Genomic DNA, 24520 nt, shown 5'->3' on the forward strand with positions numbered 1-24520 from the left:
TGAAAGGGTTTGCTCCCAGATGAGCGTGCGAACTACACCACACCATACCAGCCAACTTACCCAAACCCTGTTGAAACCTGTTGTCAAGAACTGTTTAGAGTTTGAGATGAGATTTTATTCTACTTGCAAACTAACAAGGTAGCCTGTTGCAGGTTCATGGATGTTGGTAGAAGGCATAGATTGCCTTGGTTAGAGATAAATTCACAGCAATAACAGCAGCCAGAACACCAGCATGTTTCACACCAGTTTCCTGAGCCTTGATTCCCACGGGATGACCCAAGAAGGTCTGAGTAACTCCTGCCCACGTGGTGGGGTATGTTACAGGAGAGGAGCCCTAAGCATAGGAAACCCAAGCCTTAAAATGGATAGTAAGCATTCCTGCTTTTTTTTTTAAAGATATTATTTATTTCAATCTCAAGTAGGTAGAGAGGCAGACAGAGAGAGAGAGAGAGAGAGAGAGAGAGAGGAGGAAGCACGCTCTCCACTGAGCAGAAAGCCCGAAGCAAGGCTCGATCCCAGGACCCTGAGATCATGACCTGAGCCGAAGGCAGAGGTTTAACCCACTGAGCCATCCAGGTGCCCCTCCTGCTTTTCATCTCATAGGGAGACAGGACCTTTATTAGACTGGACAGTAAGCATGTCTTGTCCTCCTTCTGTTCTGGAAGGAGACACCGCCTCTTTCTCCCATGGCCATGAGCAAACCTCCCCTTTATCTTCAAAAGCTGTTTGCTATAGAGACATCCCTGAAGAGACAGTCCAGAACAAAGAGCAGGCAGTGCCTCTACTTGCAAGATCTACCCAAATGCAAGATACCCACAGAGAATGGTCTCTCAACATCTGTGACCAACTTTGGCCTGAGAATCTACTCCAAGAGTAAAGGGAAGAAGAGAAAACGTGAGCAGAGCAAACTGAGGGACTAATGGTTCAAGTCCAAGTGGCCTGTGGGACCTCTGTATGGAAGCATTTTAGCATAATGAGGTCAAGCAATCTTGTTCCTATTTTCTATAGCTCTGAGAATGGCACCTTTTCCTGACGTCTAGAAATACTTAGAAATTATTCATTGCTATTCTTACAGAAATTTAATGAGTATCTTTATGTGCCAGTAACTGTGTTGAACTCTGTTCCATTTTTCTCTTCATCATCTTTTCACTCTGTTCAGGCAAAATGAACTAAAATCATTTTCATCTTCTTTTCTCTGTAGCAATTTTTAATTACTTGGTACATTAAATTAAAATAATAAAACTATAAAATTAGAACTGGCCTAGAATATTTTTAAATGTACTACATAAAAGATGATATAATTTTACTGCAAAAAATTGTACTTCAATTAGCCTTTAATTCATGCCACTGAAAACAGTATGCAAATTATTTAATCATTCAAGATTAGACATTTAGAACAAATTGCATACTTAAACATCTATAAAAGCATGGGCATTTCAGGTATTTTCAGAAACCATTATATATCTCTTTAAAAATACTTATATTGTGACAGTTTTTAAGATATATAAAATTTATTCAACAGCCAGGAGCTTGTTCAGAAATTCCATCTACTTTGTATTTGTACTTAATTATAAAAATTCAAATAAGCAAGTTGGTGCTGATTTCCGTTCAGTAAGACTTTGAATAAGAATCTTCTATTTTTCTAGGTGGAAAGAACCGGCCCACCTACAGAGCTTTCAAATAATAATAATCAGAATCATCATCAGAGCCCTAGGATATGCTTTCATATACATTTTTCTCATTTAATCTTCACTAATCCCATGAGGCAGATAATGCACGAAATATAAATATTCAGTTTATGGCCGAGAAAAGCAAGGTTCGGCGTTGTTAAGTAACGTGCTCAAGGTCACACGCTAACAAACGGCAGAAGATCCTGGACCTGGATTTTCAAGCTCTAAGTAAATACCAGCCCTTTCCAGGGTGCCCGGCTGTCTCAGTCAGAAGAGCACGTGACTCCATCTTGGGGCAGGAGTTTGAGCCCCATCTTGGGTGCAAAGACTATTTAAAAATAAACTCTTAACAAAATAAATAAAAACCAGCATTTTCCACAGTTTGCACTGAACTATGTCTCACTGAACTACAGCCACAGATTACTTAAGTGAAGGAGAGGAGGGAGTGTTAGAGGCAAAACAGGATAGAAGTGGGGAGAAGAGCTGACAGCCACCATGAAAAGGAGAGAGAGAGAAGATGGAGCTGCTCTTCCCAAAGACCAGCCTCTCTGTTCTCTGAAGGCAATTTTCTGGAGAGGGGCACACTTGCCCACTGTAGCAACACCCCCTCCAGGGCCAACACCTACCCCTCCCCCACCCCAGAGGCCTGCATGCCCTCACGCTCCCTTATGTATGCTCCCACATTTTTCCTAGAGATGGTTCTCCGAAGAGGCCAGAGAAGCTCCGTCACCACTCACGGGCTGAGAAGAGAAGGCAAACCTAACTAAACAAGACAATTTTTAATAATAAGAAATCCAAAGTCACAAGGCCATGTTAATCAGAAAACTAATGTGGGCCATTTGAAATGGACAGTGGCACCTGAGAGCTTTCAATGGTGTCTTCGTGGCCATCTCTCAACTGTGTCCTTTAGAGGGGTCGAAAATTTCTATTTATTGATATTTGTGTGTTTATAGTCCTCCAGGATAAACGGCAGAAACTCCACCAGCTAGAATGTGATCCGGAGTATCAAAGAAATGGGCAGGATGGCACGTATTTGGCATGCACTGAAAAGAACCTGAGATCATCAATTATATAAATAAAAATAATGCTATAAAATGGAAAACCAAGAACAGAAGTACCATATCTACCCTCTAAATTTTTAAACATTTGCCTTCCTGACTGCCCCGTAAAGACAATTTGGGCAGATGTCCAGGCATCGGGTGCCTGCTTTTAAGCTCCTCCTGATCTTCCTATTTTAAATCTCTCTTCCTTTTTAAAGGCCCTGCTATCTGATTATACTCTGCAAGCTTTAACTTTCTAACATTTCCCTGTGGTTTAGATCAAAATGATGATATATCCATTTATGTTTAATGCATTTTCCTTTCATTCAGTTGGGACTTGCTTTAGATCTTTGCTCATACCACTAAATTTGGCTTTTAGAAATTCACCTTCCAGAATTAAGACTCCAACCTCTTACCTCTATCTTAATTTTCCATATATTTAGTTCATTTTAGCACCGCTGCAGACCTAGGATCCATCTGAGTCTAGAGACCGGTATTTCTTAGGTGAATGAAGGTTCAACTGGAATGGCCACCTGTTACTGTGTCTACTAAGTCTGTATCCCAAAAATACAAAGACTCTTCACTGGGATCAGACACGAAAGAGTATCTTTTCCTCCTCTTGTTGTTTACAATTATTCCTTCGGTCAAATAACTACTCCATTTGTATTTTTACAAAAGGTCCTCTTCGGAGTTTTGTTTTCATAAGAATAACTTTTTCCATATAGAGAGCCTGACATCTGTCTTGTAGCAGAAGAATACAAAACTTAAAATTCCACATCTCTGATCATAAGAAAGAATAATCCTATGTGCCCCCGCCCCCGCCACTGGATGAGACCCAAATGCACGCATGTTATGCTCTAACGTTCTCTTACATTACTGCTTTCTTGCCTCACTTTCTTTACACACCTTAGGATCTGCTCCCACATACCTCCCAAGTCCACAACCTACCGCTTTCCTACCCTCCTTCATCTTATGCTGTTCCTTTTGGCTATTATATCTTCATCATCCATCTTTATCTGGAGGAACTTCTGAGGTACCACTCAAATGTCTTCTCTGGTGGATACTGGTATTTCCTCTTCTGATCCCTCAAAGTACCTGGTATCATTTCTGATACCTGTGTTGTGTTCTAGATGTTGTCTACCACATTTCCTCTCCTCAATTCTTTCCTCCCTCCTTCTCCATGGCCACCATGCACCAAACACCTGTCGTCACAGGCCACTGACTTACCTCCACTCTGAAATTCTCCTCTTCTCCATTCAATGACCACCCCTTCCCCAGGATCCACCCTCTGGGGTTGCCAGATTTAGCCCACTGAAATAGAAGATGCTCAGTTACATCTGAATTCTAGATAAACAGTGTGTAATTTTAATATAACTACGGCCCATGCAATATTTGGGGACATATGAAAAACTTCATTGCTTATCTGAGAATCAGATTTAGCTAGGCAGCTTGTATTTTCTCTGGCAACCTTATGACCATGCCTCCTTCACTTTGTGGGATGCAGTACTAAGATGTGGTACATGGTCACTATGAGTGAATGACATACGAATGCCACATTTTGTGATTACATTTGCTTGGTCAGATTATCTTAGAGTATACGTTGAAGCGCCAACACAAGTGCCCAGTGGAAATCAGTGTTCTCAACCAAGGACTCACTAGGAAGCAAAAGCCAATTTATAACCTGGCCCCAGGCCTATAGAATCAGAAATTCTTGCAGCGGGCCACGAGGTTCTAATGATCGCTCTCAGCTGACAACAACTGGTATTGCCCTCACCAGAAATTTATGGCAGGTTTTTCATCAGCAGCCTTTCTTTAGCATAGATTAGTTTGGATTTGGTAGTATTTAACAAACAGTGATTCTTTTAGACAATTACAAGTAGAACTACTGGGATTAACCTCTGACATTCTTGGCTTGGTGTAACATTGTTTTAACTACATTCCAACAGAACAGCAACAAATTCTATACAAATGACACATCTAACCAAAAAGAGAGTGATGTTCTGGCAAGAAATAAAAGCAAGCCTGGAAGTGCAACAGTGACTTGACTTATAACGTACATAGATCTCTCTGCCAGCAAGGATTCGTGAACATTAAAAATATGTTGTTCTGATTAGAAGCTGCATGTAACTGAATGCTTATTTTGGCATCATGCCTCTTTTGTTTCTGGCTTATTCCAAACTCCCCCACTCCCAAAAACAAAAAACAAAAAACAAAAACAACAACAACAACAACAAAAAAAAAAACCCAAACAAACAAACTAACAGGATAGGAGAGGCAGCTAAAAAGGAGTCTAATTCTTCCACATGCACTAATTTCTGAATGATCAGTTATACAAAAGAACAAATGCATCTGACCTCCCTTTCCATCTGGAAATACAGAAACCCCATGGAAGTGACAGGGATATCATCAGAGTGCAGCGGCCCCTAAATATGATCCCTAGCCCCTTCTCAGGGCCCGTGGGTGCATGGGAAGCAGTCCTAGGCCACTCAAGACACAACTGAAAGAAACACCTCTACCCCATTCCACTGAAGTCTGAGCCACTGGCCTATTGCACTTACTTGTTCTTTTTTCCCCAATCATTTCATTTAGGAAAGCCTGAAGAAGGGGTTTAAGTGATTCTCCTTTTTTTCCCCCAGAGTTTACTTATTTATTTGACAGAGAGGCAGGCAGAGAGAGAGAGAGGAAGAAGCAAGATCCCTGCTGAGCAGAGAGCCCAATGCAGGGCTCCATCCCAGGACCCTAGGATCATGACCTGAGCCGAAGGCAGATGCTTAACCCACTGAACCACCCAGGTGCCCCTTAAGTGATTTTCCAAAGTATCCTCTGTCCTCATGGACCTTCCTTAGCAAGATTCATCATATTAAGTATTTCAAGAAAGACCGGTTTCTTGCTGAATACAAAGAGCTTGATGATAGAGTGGTTATTTGTGTTTGCCTTCTCCACAGCACTTGCTACGGCCTGCCAAGTATCTCTGCTAACAAATTCAGTCTTGTTAGACATATCGCGATGACCATATATTGACCTATCCCTCGAATTGCGCCTTCCCTCAGGGAAACTGGTCAGAGAGAGCCTGATCAGGGACTCAATCAGAAATTCTCAAATTTTCAAGAGGATTTAAAGTTGTCTTTTACTCAGAGTTCGTTTTCTTCCCCGCCATGAGTCTTTATGAATCACAATCCCCCCTACTCACCTAAGATTAATTTCAAATAATCATTATGACTAACTCCGGTTTACCTCTGGAATCTGCCAATGCTAGATATGAAATCAAGAGGCTGAGGGAACTGGAAAGTCTTATAAAAGCCTTTCCAAGATCCTCATAAGGTTGCATTTCGTTTTTCTTCTTGGATGGTGTAATAAAACTAAAGACTCACTAGACAGGGCTGGTAAGCTGCAGGAATATGAGCTTTCAATTAAAAGGATAATAAGAAAAAAAATGTAAGTCACTGATAAATGTTCAGGATGTTCTGTGACCTCCTGTCTGTCATTTGTGTACATCTGAAGTCATGTGAGGAAGGTCATCACAAAATAAGCAAGATGGGCCCCCTGGTTGCTCAGCTGGTTGGGCATCTGCCTTCAGCTCAGATCATGATCCCAAGGTCATGGGATCGAATGCCGCATCAGGTTTTTTGTTCAGTGGGAGCTTGCTTCTCCCTCTGCCTCTCACCACGCCCCAACCATGCGCGCGCTCGCACTCTCTCTTTCTCTCTCTCTCTCTCTCTGACAGGTAAGAAGAATTACTTCTGAACAGAAAGAAAATTCAGAACTTTTAAATTCAATGAACACCTCTTTTACCTAAGTGTGTTTAATTATGTAGGTGACAGTATTGCCTTAGGAGAACATATTTTCTTATAAATATTTTATATTAGTAAGAATATATATTTATAAAAATGTATCATATTTATGTTCACTTAAATGCTTTACTCTGATATTCCCTTACTAGGCTTCTTGCCTTTTTTTTATGATTTTATTTATTTATTTGACACAGAGAGAGAGCACAAGCAGATGGGAGGGGCAGAGGCAGAAGCAGATTACCTGCTGATCAGGGAGCCCGATGCAGGGACTTGATTCCAAGACCCTGGGATCGTGACCTGAGCCAAAGGCAGACACTAAATCGACTGAGCCACCTAGGCCATACCCTGCTTGTGCTCTCGCCCTCTCTCTCTCTTAAATAAATAATCTTTTTTTAAAAAATGACTCTGAAGGATCTAAAGACTTCTTATTCCTTTACAAAGCATCCTACTTCCATCCAAATTAAAAGACCTGTGAGTGGATAGTATGTCGGGGCACAAAGAACAATGAGGATACCTCATATCATCTCCTTCGACCAATCCTCACTTTCTCCCTCCACTAGTAAAACCAACTACAGACGCTATGTCCAATCTTCTTCCTTCTTCTACCACCTCAACAGTGCCTCTCTTCTAATGTGGCAGAATAAGCCAAATGATTCCGTTCATGATCTGGGCACCCTTGATTTCCGGTCCACATCTCCAGTCGTGACTTTCTTTCTGAAAACACATCCCAAGATTCTACCTGCCTGGTGGGCATCACCATACAGATGTCCCAACCCACGTTCCAAGGCTTCATGTGTCCAAACAAACATCACCAACCTCTATCCCCAGTGTTGCTCCTCGCGCCATGCTTCTGGGTTTTGCAAACACATCACCATCCTTGGAACCACAAAGTGACCGAAAACCTCAACCACAGAGTGAGCTCTGAGGCAATCAGTTAAGATTTAGATGAAGCAAATTACCTCTCTAAACCTGTTTCTTTTTCTGTAAACGCTAACAATGACCTACTTTAGATGGTCGTTGGGGGATTAAATGAGATAATGATCAAGCAGGTACTTTTATCATTAGATATTCCCCTTCCTCATTCTCTATATTTAATTGTTGGTCAAGGCCTATCAAGTCTGCCAACCAAATGTCTCTAAAATCTTTCCTCTGTTTCCTATTCCTACCATCACTGTCTTTGTTTGTTCTAACCAGAATAATTGCAAAATTCTTGGGACTAGTCACCTTGCTCCCTTCCCTCTCCAAACTGCTTGCCCATAAGCTCTATGAGATGGAGGTCTTCTTACCAAAACCCAGCACAGTGCCTGGCACAGAGTAGATAATTCAACAGACACTTCTTGGCCATGGTGACTGACCCCTGATTCATCATCCAGACTCAATGGGGCTACATACCAAGAAAACCTCAATCTCATGAGCACTGAAGGAAGTCCTTTGCATACTGCCTCATCAAACCTTGTACTCAGAGGCCCACGGTACACAAATTTTTCTATTTCTCCCGCGTCGAACCCACTGTGGTATATCAACATGGACGCAATGGGCCCAGACAAGTCGTTACTAAGGAAAAAATTTATTCAGCATTGGTCAAAACTCCTGAGATGTGTTAAACAACAATAAGTAGGTAGTAAATAGAACATGCGTATGTCAAACATACAAAGAAAGGGATGGAAAGACCAGGAGATAATTAATTTTCCATATGTATTAAATATATATGAGGCACCTGGTCTCTGAATATTCATGATGCACTAAATATACAAAAGCAGTAAATATTCATGAGTACTCAGTATTCATGAGGCCTTAATTCGGCCACTCATTCATTGGTGACACCCATTCTGGCCCCATGTGTCCTTTCCCCAAGAAACAAACAAAACCCATGACTATTCAGCAGGCTTACTGGTGAGCTACAGCTGTGGCCAGGCCCACATATCCCCTTGTCTCTCCAGCAGTGTGAACACCAAACGAACACCTGACTCCCCTCCACCATGCCTCTATTAAGCTGTCCGTGAAGAAGAAACCCTGACCTGCCCCCAAGTATCCATGTATACCTAGGACCAAACAAATTAGTCCATCCCTCTCCTCCCTTACACCCAACACTGACCCCTCATGCTCATGCAGAACCATCCACCACAACCTCTGGCAGCTCTCTGCCAGAAAATTCTTCTTCTTACCGACCTAAATTCTGACCCCCTAGATCCTAGCGTTGAGGATACAGAAAATTAGGTCACCCTTCCTCCCCATAGCAGCCCTTCAGGTTCCTGAGGACATTAACCAGGCAAACTGGAGTCTTCCCTTTACGGACAAATATTCTTTTCACTCTTCTGCCTCACACACAAATTTTCAGTCTTTTTACCACCATGGTTGCTGTCCCCTGAATGCATCCAGATCTCAGCACTGTCCCAAGTGAAGGACTCGGAGCACAAACAGAAGAGATCAGTCATCTCCCCTGATCTCCGCCCTACTTCTAATAATGCAATTTAGGATTAGTTTCTCTGGTGCCCATGTCACAGAATTAACTCTTGTCTGGCTGAAAAGGACCATGGACAAAGGTGACTGGCATACGGGGGTGAAGGAGCAATGACCCTCTGTTCCTGAAGAACCATCAAAGTCTCAAGAGAACAGGTATGAGGAGAGGGTGGCTGAAGCCAACAGCAGCAAATTCAAGAAAGAAGAAAGAATACAGATCTGGAAGGGACAGTGGACAACAGCCTCCTCTCTTCGCCTGGAAAGTGCTACGAAGGCAGTAATATGGTCATAGTGAAAAGACCAGATACACAGGAAAAGTCTGGTCCAACTAGAGCAATGCCTGACAGAAAACAAATATGCTGTACAAGAGTGAGTGAAATGGCCCATGGCGAGGTGTTGGGGGGTAAAAAGGAGGGAAGTCACCATCAACGACCAGAAGCTACCAGCATGTTTATGTTCATTGTCACCAACAAGTTAGATATCTAAGCGGTACACAGTATTTTCTGAAAAGCTAGAGAAAGACAGTATACAAAGGCAGGCATCGGAAGTAAGAGAAGCATAACTCTGCTTTAAATAGGTACCTTGAGGCATTCCACTATTTTTCAACTCTGGTTCATTTACTTGAATTGTGTCATCTTCAAGGTAGAAGTAGATTTTATAGCGTCTTATTCTGTAGTTTTCTTGGCTTTTATCAGGTACTTCATCTTCTAAATAGGCATCAAAAGATAATACCTGTTGGAATCATAATTAGAAACTAAGAAATGAAAAAATTTCAGCAAACTCAGAATCAATACAGCTCCTGCCTGCATACCTGTTAATTTAAAAGCAAAAAGCTGAGATTTGTACAAAGACATTTTACACATCAGCTCTGAGAACAGACACACAATCTAAGTTACCATATATAAAGATTATATTTGCATCACTGCCTAGTTAGAATAAGGAAATGATATTCAAACCACAAATCCATCATTCAGTTCTACTATAAACTGATCTAGTTTCTGGCTTCGGAATTTCACAATGGGATTCTAGATGTAGGTTGCGGGAGGCTCCCCCCTTAGCCATGGTTTTACATCCTGCAGTTTCAGATACTGGCAGTCAGCTGGGTCCAGAAGCAGATGACCCTCCCTCTGCCATATGTTCAGGTCAAAAGGAGCCTATCACTAGGGCACCTGGGTTGCTGCTTTCAGCTCAGGTCATGATCCCAGGGTCCTGGGATGGAGCCCTGCATCAGGCTCCCTGCTCAGTGGGGAGTCTGCTTCTCTCTCTCACTCTGCCCCTCCCCCCACACACTTCTGCCCTGTCTCTCTCCCCCTCAAATAAATAAAAAAAAATCTTAAAAAAAATAGGAGCCTACCACTACATCACAATGCTTACACCATCCACCTCACTTCATCTCATGTAGGTGTTTCATCATCTTATGTCATCACAAGAAGAAGGGTGAGTACAGTAAGATATTTTGAGGGAGAGACCAAGTTCACATAACTTATTACAGTACATTGTTATAATGGTTTTTTTTACTTATTATTATTAATCTCTTACCATGCTTATTTTAGCAATTGATCTTCATCATAGGTATGTATGCATAAGAAAAAAAACAGTGTATATAGGGTTCAGTATTACTTATGGTTTCAGGCATCCACTGGGGGTTTTGGAACATATACCCCATGGATGGGAGGGTACTACTATACAGACAAGATAATATTCTTTCTGAATATTCTCTCAATAGGTAGATCTGAAATTCTTTCAGTGCGCTGGAGAGCCCACCTTAAACTTCTTCAGGAAATTCAAAGAGCCTAACTTAATGCCGGCGAGTCTCATCTTACACTGTGTATGTGCTGGGGGGCGGGGGGAGGGGAGTGTTGGAGAGGGACTCAGGTGGCAGAGATGGTTTCTAAAGTAATTACAGTAAAAATCAGGGTTGCTCAGTTAGCTGAGTGGCTGACTCTTGATTTGAGCTCAGGTTATGATTCCAGGGTCGTGAGACGGAGCCCCATGTTGAGTCCCATGTCAGGCTCTGCATTCACTGGGGAGTCTACTTCTCTCCTTCTCCCTCTCCCCCTCCTCCTGCTCATGCCCTCCATTTCTCATTCTTTCCTCTCAAATAATTATATCTTTAAAAAAACAAAATGAAGTAGAATAAAAATCAGAGATCATCAAAAACAATTCTTTAACCATTTTGGAAAACTGGGCCTCTCAGTAAGTATAACACAGCCCATTTTTCTTCCAGGTGAGATAGATTTCTTAGGCTTAGGTGCCATGTTGTATGAGTAATACTTATCTTTAACCATTGGAATCACTCTCAACATAGCAACCGGATCATGCTTTCAAGTATGCTTTGGGACACATGTTCCTTCAGATCTCCATTTTAATATTCCCTCTACACTCATTTTTTTTATCAATTTTTGTAATTAGAGTTGCAAAAGTTAATGGTGTATATGATGTAATACTATAGTAATTCAACATGGACAATGTCCTATATACATGTCAGTCTGTTTGGTATCATCTAGCCTCTCAGGGTGCTAAGTTACCCTAATTAGGAATATATGCTCCAGGAGTAGCAAATTTCTATCAGAAGCCCACACTTCAGAAGTGGCTGACAAAATGCCTCAGTAATTTGTATTTGATCAACACAGGAAATGTTGTTAATTACCACATAGGATGTGAGAAATGAGTTGTACTTAAATGACTATATTCAAAAATGAATGGATCAGTTAAAAAGGAGGCACCGTCTTTATTATAATAGGTTCTAAAAATCTAGTGAACCCAGAGATCTCTTCCCTTTCAAAATGGCACCTTTGGCTTCATTCCAAAATGGTCCTATGTTTAGTTGTTTTCTTGGAAAATTCATCTGGCCTGCCTTCAGTTAGAAGGTGAGCTAAACCCATTTCTAAAATGCTGTCCTATTTGTGTTGAGTGAGTATTTCTGGTAAGATGCTGTTGGATGGATATAGGGTTTCCTTCGGGGGTGATGAAAATGTCTTGGAATTGGTTAGAAGTGGTTACACAACACTGTGAATATACTAGATGGTACTAAATTGCACACTTTAAAATGGCTAATGATTGATTTTATGTTATGTCAATTTTGCCTCAATTAATAACAAAGATGTTGGGGTGCCTGGGTGGCTCAGATGGTTGAGTGTCCAACTCTCAATTTTGGCTAACATCATGATCTTGCTTGGGATCCTGAGATGGAACCCTTTGTAGGGCTCCTTGCTCAGCAGGGAGTCTGCTTGAGGATTCTCTCCCCCCTCCCCTTGCTTCTCCCCTTACTCTCATTTCCTCTCGTGCTCTCTCTCTCTCCAATAAATAAATAAATCTTTAAAAGAAAAAGATGTCGGACACTGAATTGTGCTGGACATATTAAAATGGCAAATTCTGTATCTCAATTTTTAAAAAGTAAAGGAGAAAAAAAATACTGGAAGACCTAGAAGGGCAAAAGAGCTGGAGCTTCTCTGAGCTTGCAGTAAAGGGAGTGAAAGGGAGCAAAACAGGCCATTCCAGAATGTGCCACTTTGGCCTGTGGGTTATTTCAACCTGAAGACAACTGGGGCCCAGCAGACTCCAGATGAACTTTTTACCTCCCCCTTAACTGCTTCCAAGAATTTAGATAGGGACCCTGTACCAGCAAACAAGCTGTTACCAGAGAAAACTTTTTCTCTCAGAAAGACTTATCTGGATGGCATGGCAAACATTTGCTTACCAAACATTTGCTCTTCTCATATTGTCAATTGTCTTCCTCCTCTTTGAAGTCTCAGACCCCCTACACCTTCTTCCTTAGTTCTGGATGGTAGACAAGCCTCAGTTACCTGACTGCCTGAGTCTCCACATCTCTGTGGGGCTCCCATAGGTATATAATCTATTTTTTTTTCTCTTGTTGACCTGTCTTATAGCAATCTAATCATTAGACCAGACAAAGAATCTGGATTCTGCCCCCTTAGATTCCATCTGAAACTTTTTTTTTTTTTTTTTTTTTTGCTTTGTAGTTGGATAGGAAAGCATGGAGGGAATATTCAACACTTTCACCTACCTCTATATATTGAATATCATTGGTATAAATTTGTGAATGAGCAAACTGGCATAGATTAGTTGACAAGACTGTCATTTACATAATCATTAAATATTTAACAGTCAAATAACACAGTAAAAGCGAATAACGGATGCTAAATAAAAAGGAAGAGAGAATAAAAGACATTATTTTAGGCTGGGCTTCAACGGAAGAGGGATGGACTGCTATTTCATATTCTGGTCCCCCAAGAACACAGGGCCACCAGACGCCAGCATGAAAACTGAAGGACAGCAGAATTTGTCAACACCAAAATACACCTCTTTGGCATGACAATTATTTTAGACTCATTATTTAAAAAAAACAAAAAACAAAAACTGCAAACACAGGAGCAGCTCTGAAAACAAAGCTTCTGTAAGAGACATTTACATTTATGCAGGAAATCTCCATCTGTAAGGTTGTCTCCCTCTCTGTACCCAGAAGAAAAGACCCTAAATCTCTAGGAAGGCCTATCAAAGAAGACAACAACTTAAATCTGCATAACCAGGGCACCTGGTGGCTCAGCTGGCTGAGCAGCTGACTCCTGATTGGGGCTCAGGTCCTGATTTCACAGATGGTGAGACCTAGCCCCAGCTAGGGCTCTGCACTCAGTGGGGAATCTGCTGGAGATTCTCTCCCTCTGCCCTCCTCCCCCGCAACCTGCGCTCACTAGCTCCCTTTCTCAAATAAATAAATAAGTCTTTTTAAAAGCTACATAACAACTTTACCCTTATTTACTGTGTGCCTTTTCTGGTAACCTCCTGTAACTGACTCCCCACCCTAAGCGCCTTTTGTTTTCATGGTATTTAAGGTGGGGGCTTGGGCCATCTTGAGGAGCTACTCAGTTTTCTTGGGCCTTCTCCAGGTGTACACTTTCTTAAGCTTTTGTTTTTTTTTCTCCTGCTAATCTCTTTATTACAAGGGTGTCTTGGCTAAGAACCTAGAAGGTGGAGGGAATAGGACTTTTCCTCCCCTACAAAAGGCAGAGAGCAAGTCAGGAGCAGAAGAGACTAAAAGATAGAAAAGGAAGAGAGCGAACTGTAAAATGCAGCGAAGTAGAATACCAAGCAAGAGACACCAAACAGGTTAAAAGTGATCTCACCCAGATAAAACACCTCATCACAGAGGAACACGAAGTACCAGAGTCTTCGGAGAAGAGGACCTAAAATAAAAACCTGCTAGAAATAACAATTTATAGAAACATAATTATGATACAGGGTTTCATCATAATTTATGATGTCAAGCAGAGATTAGATAAATAAGGTCCTACAGGATGTAATTGGCTGTAATTTTCTTGGAAACGGAATGTAAATATCAGTTGGCAGAGCATGTGATCGTCAGTTCCCCACAGGCTTCTGCAAGCCCTACTGTTATTATACAAGGTTACCTGCCTGAGCCCCCAAGGCAATTTGAATATCTGATGCTAGCCTAGAGGATATAAAATCTGAAATCAATTAGTTTTAAATAATAGATACATGGCATTTCTTCATTATAAAGGAAACATTGGAAATGTTAAGATTTTGGAAATCAGGATCTTCTTACAACAAAAGGCAGAAGGAGCTCTGAGCAGCCAGGAGTGTGTTCCAGCTGCTGAGCTCCTGGTTCTAACTCGATGTAAAGTGTAAATTTTGCCTGGCGGGGAAAGAGTTAATCCTATTTCGTGTCAATTGAGCTGCTCACTTTGCATTGCATATCCCAAATAGCTGGATTTTAACATCGATTTGGATTCCTAATTTCCACTTAAATTGTTTTCAGAATGATTATTGTCTGATGCAGCCCTGCCACACAAAATAATTGCGTGTAGAAGATTGTCCGTCACAGGCTACGCAATGCAATCCTGAGGCAAAAGCCGGAGCCGAATCGTTCTAAATAAATCAGAGAATTTTTAAAGGTGGTGAGGTTGGTGTGACCAATGCATGAGTCATAAAGTCTGTATTACTCAGAAACTCAACATCGAAGTGTCAAAAATTTACAGCTGAATTTCGAGAGAAACTGTCAGGAAAGAGATGAAACACCAGTAATGTTCAATAAGGCTCAACAGTCTATAAAGAGACCAGCATCACTAGTCTAAGTTGAAAATGATGCTTGGGTTCTGTTTGATGAAAAATGCTCAGACAAATCATGGGGTCCTAAAGAAGAAGGTATATAATAGTACAGATAAATGCATAGCTGTTAAGGGTTGGTAGACAGTACAAATTCTATACATTTCATGTGGTGGTGTTTGTTCTTCCTGCAAGAGCTGTGATTAAGCCAGTGATTTCTTTTATGATTATAGAGTCTTAGAATTAAGAATATAAACTGTAAGAGATCTGGTACTGCATATAAAGGATGGCTCCCTTATACATGGCAATGAAATATTTATAGAAATTTATCATGCATGAAGAGAAACTGAATATGACACCCCCCAAAAAATGCTTCTTTGGCCTAAGACTTACCTTAAACTGATTCATTTTAAGAAACAGCTCTCAAATAAATAGTTTAAAAAAAAAAAAAGGGGGCAGCAGACCTGCTCTGATATCCAAGTAAAAGTGACCCATCAGTAAGAGACATTTACATGTATAAGGGGGATCTCCATTTGTAGGGGTGTCTCCTCCTCTGTACCCAGAAAAAGATGAGCAACAAACACCTCTAGAAACTCCAATCAGAGGAGAAGGCAGGGACTTAAGTCTGTAAAACAACCCTACCCCTGTTTACTGTGCTTGGCCTGATAACCTCCCGCCCATTTCCTCAGCCTCCCAGCCCCCCACTCCCACAACAACTGGCTCTCCACCCCCAATACCCTCTTCCCCATCTTTAGCTGGAGATGGTATTTAAGGCACTGGCTTGGGCCATTTGTTACTCCGTTTTCCTGCGTCTCTCCCATGTACACAAAAAGTATACAGGTTACTAAACTACTTTTTGGTTTTTTTCTTGTTATTCTGGGTTGTATTACAGAGGCATCTTAGCTCAAGCACCTAGACGGGTAAAGGGAAAATGATTTTTCCTCCCCTACACAAGCTAATTCACAAAAAATTCTAATAAATTGGACAGAGAGAAATTATGTAAGTTCTAGTCACAAATCACAAATACAACTAGAAATGTATTATGGAAGTATAAACAGAAATTCTCACTAATGATTATTGTGCTAAAGGTAAATTTTAAAATACAAATACTAAGGGACACGTGGGTGACTCAGTACATTGGGCAGCTGCCTTGGGCGCAGGTCATGATCCCAGGGTCCTGGGATGGAGTCCCGCATGGGGCTCCCTGCTCAGTGGGGAGCCTGCTTCTCTCTTTGCCTCCTCTGCCTGCCACTCTGCCTCCCTGTACTCTCCCTCTCTCTGACAAATAAATAAAATAAAAATAAAAATGCTAAGTATGGAACCTAATAAAATTTAAAGATGTACAAACCTATAAAACTTAGGTAAATCCATCATCTTGGGTGAGCTACTGGGTTTAGATGATTACATAAAAGAACTTAGCATTGAAGAGAGCTTACTCAGTTCAATGTTCTAACTCAGCTATTCTCAGCCTTGGCTCTGCATTATGAAATAAGAAAAAAAGAAAAAGAAAGAGAGACAGAGAGAGAAAGAACAAATGAACCAGACCCAAGCCCAAGTAAATTGAATCGGAAACTTAGAAAAAAAAAAAAAAAAAGGAAGCAGCAGAAGAAGATAATGGTGACAACAACCAGACCCAAGCTTAAATGAATTAAATTAGAATCTTGAGGGCAGGTAATGATGAGGAGAACAAAGGCAAAAGAAATGAAGATAAAATTAAATCTCACGACTTGCAGTCTATTGAAAAATACTTGAAACAGGCAGAGTGTGACATTCCTCCAGGAACTCACAACTGCCTTAACACTCGGGCTTTGCTTCTGTTCTGCTCATGAGTGACATCATACAATAACTGTCTTTCTCTGCACTGAACATAACAAAAAGGTTTAAAACAAAAAACAAAAAAATCACTAATGTTTTGCTACAGGCAAAAAGCAACCTTAGCCTGACAATAACCAGACCTCCAGGATCTTCTAAGTCTTCTCTAACATATGAAAATCCTTCCAGAAACATCCTTTATCTCTGCACACACACGCCCAACTGACAAGTAAATCATAGACTGTTCCCCACAACCCCAGTGCAGCTTTTCCTGCCCGTAAGTCCTGTCCCCCTGCTTTAATCAAAATACCTTTTTTCCACCAAAAATGACCCTTCTTCCCCAGCCCACATCGCATTAGGTCGGAGGGCCATTTTTTTTTTTAAGAGCAACCCAGGTAATTCTGAAATGCAGTCAAGAGTTTTGATTCCATGAGCAATGAACTGAGCAAAACTTTTCAGAAGTGTAAAAATTTGTCATAAAGAACACAAGTAAAAAACAAACAGGATAAGAGCATAAATAGAAGAACTTGAAAGGAAAAAAAAAAGCAACTACAATACATAGATCCAAGAGCTTCTTTAATAAACAAGATAAAATTCTAGCAAAGATAATCAAGAAAGTATAAATTCAGAAAGAAGAGATGGTATAACATAAAAATTTAATAAATTATAAGATATAAATCATCTTAATATATCATGCAAGCTTTTATGAAAATAACTTCTAGGGGCGCCTGGGTGGCTTAGTTGGTTAAGCGGCTGCCTTTGGCTCAGGTCATGATCCCAGGGTCCTGGGATCCAGCCCCACATCAGGCACCCTGCTCAGCGGATAGCCTCTCCCTCTGCCTACTGCTCTACGTACTTGCACTCTCTATCTCTGTGTCAAATAAGAAATAAATAAATAAACCTTTAAAAAATAGTAATAGCTTTTAAAACCCCAGTTAGTTGGGGCACCGGGATGGCTCAGTGGGTTAAAGCCTCTGCCTTCAGCTCAGGTCATGATCCCAGAGTCCTGGGATAGAGCCTTGCATTGGGCTCTCTGCTCAGCAGGGAGCCTGCTCCAACCCCCCCACCGACCCCCGCTCTCTCCCTGCCTCTCTGCCTACTTGTGATCTCTGTCTGTCAAATGAATAAAATCTTTAAAAAATAAATAAAAATAAAACCCCAATTAGTGATTTTTGTAAAAACTGTGAATTATCAAAACGCAATGAATGAACCATAACCAAGTAAGAAGTGGAAAAAAAATTACCAAAGAATTGTCTCAACAAAAACCTCCAGCCTGGATGATTTACGAATGGATTCTTTCTAACTTTCAAGGAAAAGAAAATTACCCCATTACACAACTCCCCTGGATACCCGAACAGATGGAAAGCCACGAAGTGAATTTCAATGCCTGACAGACCATTAAAAAAGTCAACTATGGAACAGGAGTCCTCACCTCAGCTACCCATGAGAATCACCTACAGATAAAACTCCTGTTGCTTGGGCGGTATCCACACCCACACACACATACCCACACACAGTGAAATCCGAATCTTTCAGGGCAGGTCCAAGAATACTGATTTTTATAGCTCCCCAGGGGATAGGAGTGTGCAAGCTTGCTCCAGACTATTTCACTACTTAGGATGTAAGATACAGGCAAACAGAATTCAATAGCCCTGTAACAGTTATAAGCCACCTGCACGAAGGGCAGCATTTTCCTTCCCCATGCATTTTAAAACACAAGAGTGATTCCTTAACAAGACTGAAAAACATCTGCTCTGAAACAATGGCCTAACTATCCGGCATTATAGTCAGGTAAACTGTGCACCTGCTACAATCAGGGATGGAACAAAAATGCCCCTACTGACGACATTATTTAATATCATTTTGAGGAATTCTAGACAATGTCAGAAGGCACGAAATAAAAATACTAGCAAGAAAGAGACCAAAGTACTATAGGCTGATAAAATAATGGCATTAAGCAAAGGCTGGGTACCTAAGAATAAATAAAAGATTTCAGCATGACCACAAATGAATCAAAAATATTCTTAGGGGCACTGTTGGTTAAGCATCTGACTCTTGATCTCAGCTTGGGTCTTGATCTCAGGGTGGTGAGTTTAAGCCCCACCTTGGGCTCCATGCTGGGCGTGGAGTCTACTTAAATTTAAAAAAAAAAAAGTAATAAAAAATATTCTCATGTACTAGAACTAACCAGCTGAAAATATGGTGAGAGGGAAGAGTATGTTCACAATAGAATAAAAATTACAGGACACTTAAAAATAGCTGTAATGAAGACTCTGTGACCCATATAAAACCCTACAAACACTCAAAAATAGAGATGAACTTGACAAATAGTGGAATATATTCTGGATAAGCAGACTAAAATAACATATTTGAAGTTCATTGGTGTTTTGGAGGTATTTGAAAAAAAAATAATTCTAGGTCCACCTGATAAAATAAACAAGTCTGCCTATTAAAGAAAATAATACAAAGTCAGGGTAATGGAGGGGACCTAAGTCTCCCAGATTTTATACCTTACTACAATTTAATGCTTCAATTACTAAAATAGTACAACACCTCAGTAACAAGAATCATAATAGTATGTGAAAAAGAAATGGTTTGGAAATAGACCTTATTACATACAGAATTGTTTTTTTAAAGATTTTATTCATTTATTTGAGAGAGAGAACCTGAGAAAGCACAAGCAGAGGAATAGCATGGGGGAAAGGGAGAGGAAGAAGCAGACTACCCACTGAGCAGGGAGCCCAATGCAGGACTCGATCCCAAGACCCTGGGATTATGACCTGAGCGGAAGGCAGATGCTTAAGCGACTGAGGCACCCAGGCTCTCCACATAAAGGAATTTAACACATGAAAAAGGAACCACGTATCAGTAAGTGAAAAAAGTGCTAACTTGGAATAGCATCAAGTATATCCCAACCTAAAATAAATTATAATCCCAAATACATACCAGATGGGATTACCAGCTTAAATATAACAGATCCACCCATGTAACCACCCTCCAAACGTGTGTGTGTGTGTGTGTGTGTGTGTGTGTGTTAAAGCCTTGAAAGGGAGGATGACCATTCTAGGTTTAGGAGGAAAAAGAAAATTATGAAAGAAATAAATTAAGATTTGAGTAGAAAAACAAGTTATAACCTCAAAAAAAGAAAATGTAAGTAAAAAATAAACACACTAACAAAAAAACCTGAACATGATTATTTATTTTATAAAAATATATTTAGTTAACTTTGAAAAGACCCTTAAAAAGATGAAAAAAGGACTTAAAATTCACCAGAGGGTCAATAAAAAAAGGAAAAATGTTTGCTCTAAGATATTATCAGATGAGAGTGAATTAAAATGAGGCAGCAGTTTTGTTTCTCCTATAAAATGGGCCTGGTGGGATTATTCATCATGGATGGGATTTTAAACTACTACAATTCTTCTAGGCAATGTACTGCTATGAGGAACCATTTTTAAATTCCTATACTTCTCAGGAACTCCATTTCTGGGCATGTAGCCCAAAGAAACAAACCAAAATATGGAGAAACATATGTGCAGAGATGTTCTTTGCAGTCTTTTTTTCCTTTTTTTTAAATAGAAAAAACTCAAGTGAGGGAGCCTAAAAAGTTAACAGAAAGGGAAGGGTTTGGTGAATTATGGCACATCTATGTACTCTGTGGAATATTGTGAAGGCACTAGTATGATGTTTTCGAAAACTACAGAGCAGTAAGAAAAATACTTAGGATACGCAGAAATGTTGAGAGAAAAAAACCACAGAACTGAAAATGGTAATATGCTATAATTATAACTATGTTTCTTAAAAGCATGTATATTTAAACTATGTTTGAACAACCATGTTTTCTAAAAGAATGGGGGGAAGAAAAGGAACAAACAGCAAATGATGGTGGCAGTTCCTAGAGAAGCCTGGCTGGGCCACAGATAGAAGTGGGCTTCTGGACCACGGAGGGAAGGTGGAAGAGGCAAGGGGGTGCTGGCGGGGGCAGGAGCACAGTCCCTTGTGTGTGGAGGGGGAGAGTATTTCCACTGGCCAAAACTAGTCGGGGGAGAGGGGTATAAGCCTCTCCTTTTGCTCCAGGGCTGTGTTGGGTCCTAGCCTAGGCTCCAGGTGCCCTGTGTGTGGTCCCCAAAGCACCCTACAGTCTTTTCAAGGGCTTTAACATCGGAAGGGCCTTGTTTTCCAAACCAAACGGAAGCGCTCTGTAGTCCCGGAAGTGCTTCGATGCCCCCCGGAAGTAGCTCTGTGTGAAAGAGTGCTCAGAAATCTCGGAAGCAAGTTGTGGCTTGGGCGCCAGACCAAGCTTTCCCCAAATCTTGGATCTTCGCGATTTTTTCAAAGCGCTTTGAGGTCACGCACTCTGTTGCAGGGCTTTGTCATCTCTGGAACACTGAGAACCATCATGGGCAGCTGAAAGAGTGGGGACGAGGTCACGAAGTGGCTGGAGCGGCGCGAAGTTAAGTAGCAAGGGCAACACTCAGGGCCCCCCGGTTAATGCAGAGGCCTCTGGGAGCCCACTGATGTGTCCCCTCCAACCAGCCACCTCCTAACTCTGTATTTCCTTCAGGAGAGGCCAGTGTCCCCCACCGCCTGAGAACACAGAAAGAGACTTACAGCTTTCAAGCTGAGGTTTTTCAGGGCGTGCAGCCTGCCAAAGGAAATTCCTCCCGCCAACTCCCCAACCACCCCATTCCTCAGGACCAGGTGTGGGTGGAGCCTCTAAAAAACGCCTGATTCGAGGGAGCACTTGGGGCTCCTCCCATCGGCGGACTCCCCTCTGCTCCAACTCTCCTGGGCTCAGCCCCTCCCTAGAGGAAATGGCTTCTCTCGAGGAGGCCTACCGCTTTAGGAGCAGTTCCAGACAGAGTTCCAGTAACTCTACAAACTCTGAATTTGCAGCCCAGGCTGAGGGTCACAATGATAAGTCCGAGGACCCAAACAATGTCAGGAGAAAGAGTGCTACACTGCATGACCAAAGCGTTCCATTCATCTATGGGAAGGGTATCCAGGGCACCCAGGGAAAACTGATGCCAGAAGCAGAGGAAGCTGTTGGTGCAAAACCCAGCAGAAGAGAGCATCTCAGCCCTGGACAAAGACCTGCCAGGGTCGTCACCTTCTCTGCTCCTCCGAAAAAGCAGCTGCCAGCCCCCGAGGTCAGAGTGGAAAAAGAAATGATAGCGATAGAAGTCAACAGTTTTGGTAGCAGGAGAGTGATTATGGATCCGCAAGAGAAACCCTGTAAGAAGTTGCCAGGTGACAGAACGGTGCTCAATTTGGAAAAAGGCTGTCCGGTCCCAAAATTTCTAGACAGACGTGACTGTTGTTCAGAGATCCAAAAGCATCAAGAAAGGGAGGCAATCGCTGAGCGCCCCTTTTCACTTAGTCACCCGCCTTGTGTAGAAGAGCTAGCTGCAGCCAGATTCCCTCAGGAGAAGCCAGTCTCCTTGGGTTTCTCAAGAGTTTCAAAGCCTCCATCCTTCACCACTGGTGGTGTCCCGGACCAACCTCATTTGCACAGGGGTCTGCGGCAGGCCTATACCAGCTACTGGAGCAGCAGTCCCCAGCCTTCTTACTCTCCCTCTGTGGGCAGCAGCAGCGACAGCACACCCCAGGCTGGGAGGAACAGCCGCAGCTTTCTCAGTGATTATCCCTCCGGCTCAGAAATGCACTTCCAAAACTGGTCCAGAGACTGGAAGGCATTAGAGGAAGGTCCATCCCCGAACTTTCATGCCTCTCGTTTCTCCAGAAGTTTAGAAGCCCGGGAGCAAACCGTCCAAGAGGAGACCGCGTCATATCCTTTTGGAGAATATGCGTCTAATTTGGGGCCCAGATGCCACTGGAATCGAGGCCTAGGTCATGGTTTCATTGACACCCATTGCCACTTGGATATTCTCTACTCCAAGCTGTCTTTCAAAGGGACCTTTAGCAAGTTCACAGAAATATACAACTATACCTTTCCTAAGGAATTTCAGGGCTGCATCTCTGATTTTTGTGATCCTCGCACACTAAGGGATGGCCTCTGGGAGGAGCTGCTGAAAGATGATCTGGTTTGGGGGGCCTTCGGCTGTCACCCCCATTTTGCACGTTACTACAATGACACTCAAGAAAGAAAGCTTCTGTACGCCTTACGGCACCCCAAGGCCATTGCGTTTGGAGAGATGGGCTTAGATTACTCTTACAAGTGTACCACCCCAGTTCCACAGCAGCACAGGGTATTTGAGAGGCAGCTGCAGCTGGCCGTGTCTCTGAAGAAGCCCCTGGTGATCCACTGCCGAGAAGCTGATGAAGATCTGCTGGGCATCATGAAAAGAAGAGTGCCCCCTGACTACAAGATCCATAGGCATTGCTTCACGGGCACCTACCCGCTCATCGAGCCCCTCTTGAAGTATTTTCCCAACATGTCTGTGGGGTTCACAGCCGTCCTGACCTACTCTTCCGCTTGGGAGACCCGCGAGGCTCTGAAAATGATCCCACTGGACAGAATCGTCGTGGAAACTGATGCGCCCTACTTCCTGCCTCGTGGGGTTCCCAAAAGCGTCTGCCAGTATGCCCACCCGGGCCTGGCCCTGCATACGGTTCGAGAGATTGCCAGAGTCAAAGGTCAGCCTCTCTCCTACACCTTGGCCATCTTGCGCAAAAACACTAGTTACCTTTACAATCTTTAAGCAAAGAGGGTCTCGTCAGGAGTCTTCCAGGAAAGGGGGAGGAACAGCCCAACAGCACAGACTTGGTTTGAACTCTGCCTCTGTCCCAAGGTCAAGGACGTGTTCAGCGAGTCCACTGGGACAGAAAGAGACCATAATAGGATGCTGGCTTCAAAACCTTTTCATGAGACTTCTGCTTCCGGCTGGTAGGGTGGGGTGCAAAAGAGAGGAAGGGGGGTAGGGGGGAACTGCTCTCAACGTTATCAAGGTTTTTTTCCTCCCAGCCAAATTGTGCCAGGGTAGGCAGCAAAGAAGAAAGTGTTCCATAGGGTCAGTGGGTTGACTAATCCAAATCCCTGTTCTCTGCTGCCTGGGTTTTTGAGCAGTTGGTGCATAAAGTCACCCTCCTTCCTACTTGCCCTTCAAGAAACAAACAAACAGCAAAGAAGGATGAATTTTAAAAGTAAGCTAGGTAATTTGTTCTGTTGATTCCCAAAATGTATTTGTTATTATAGGAATTCTCGAACCCATATGGTTTGTTCTTAAGTTCATAATTCAGTGGCTGTGCAATTTGCAATTTCTTATTTCTAAAGATAAACCAACACTAGCATTTTGTCGCAAAGGAAATCGATTTAGATAAAAATTAGTCTGTTAATAGTCAGAATGGGCCAGGTGTGTGATGGGGGGAGCTCTCCATGGAGGAGCTTGGAGTGATGGGAGCCAGAGCAGTCGAATCTCAGAGCAGCACTGAGATGAGTTTCATATCTGAGCTGAACTCCCGACGCTTGTATAACTGCACACCTCTCACGTAACCAGTATATTAATAGCAACTGTTATTCAGATTGCTCTGACTCTTAACAAGGCCCAACTGTATACCACTGAGAAATGCTGTTCTCCCGAAGGACAGAAACGGAGAAGAGCTTCAGGTGCCCACTGGGCAAACAGCCGTCCTTCCTGTGAGATTAAAAGGAGCCCACATATTTGAGTTCCAAAATCTAACTCTGCAAGCCAAAGCACACACCTAA

The 24520-nt window shown here is 42.2% G+C and overlaps 2 protein-coding genes across 7 annotated transcripts in view; one reads left to right on the forward strand and one right to left on the reverse strand.

Moving 5' to 3' along the window:
* EFHC2 (EF-hand domain containing 2) overlaps positions 1 to 24520 on the reverse strand; it is a 186367-nt gene that overhangs the window by 102469 nt on the left and 59378 nt on the right. For 4 of the 6 annotated variants that reach the window (XM_032330116.1, XM_032330121.1, XM_032330117.1 and 1 more), the window contains 2 exons: positions 14106 to 14165; positions 9543 to 9693 (listed from right to left, as the gene is read on the reverse strand). In XM_032330116.1, the coding sequence (XP_032186007.1) occupies positions 9543 to 9693; positions 14106 to 14165 (211 nt within the window). The remainder of the gene's footprint in view (positions 1 to 9542; positions 9694 to 14105; positions 14166 to 24520) is intronic. The other 2 variants (XM_032330119.1, XM_032330118.1) reach the window with 1 other exon arrangement.
* LOC116583453 (putative deoxyribonuclease TATDN2) lies at positions 14479 to 23977 on the forward strand. Its single transcript, XM_032331540.1, has 2 exons — positions 14479 to 14617; positions 21481 to 23977. The coding sequence occupies exons 1-2, from the start codon at positions 14479 to 14481 to the stop codon at positions 23514 to 23516; spliced, it is 2175 nt and encodes a 724-aa protein (XP_032187431.1). The 3' UTR covers positions 23517 to 23977.

This window comes from Mustela erminea, chromosome X (genome assembly GCF_009829155.1).
Source record: "Mustela erminea isolate mMusErm1 chromosome X, mMusErm1.Pri, whole genome shotgun sequence".
Classification (NCBI taxonomy): Eukaryota; Metazoa; Chordata; class Mammalia; order Carnivora; family Mustelidae; genus Mustela; species Mustela erminea.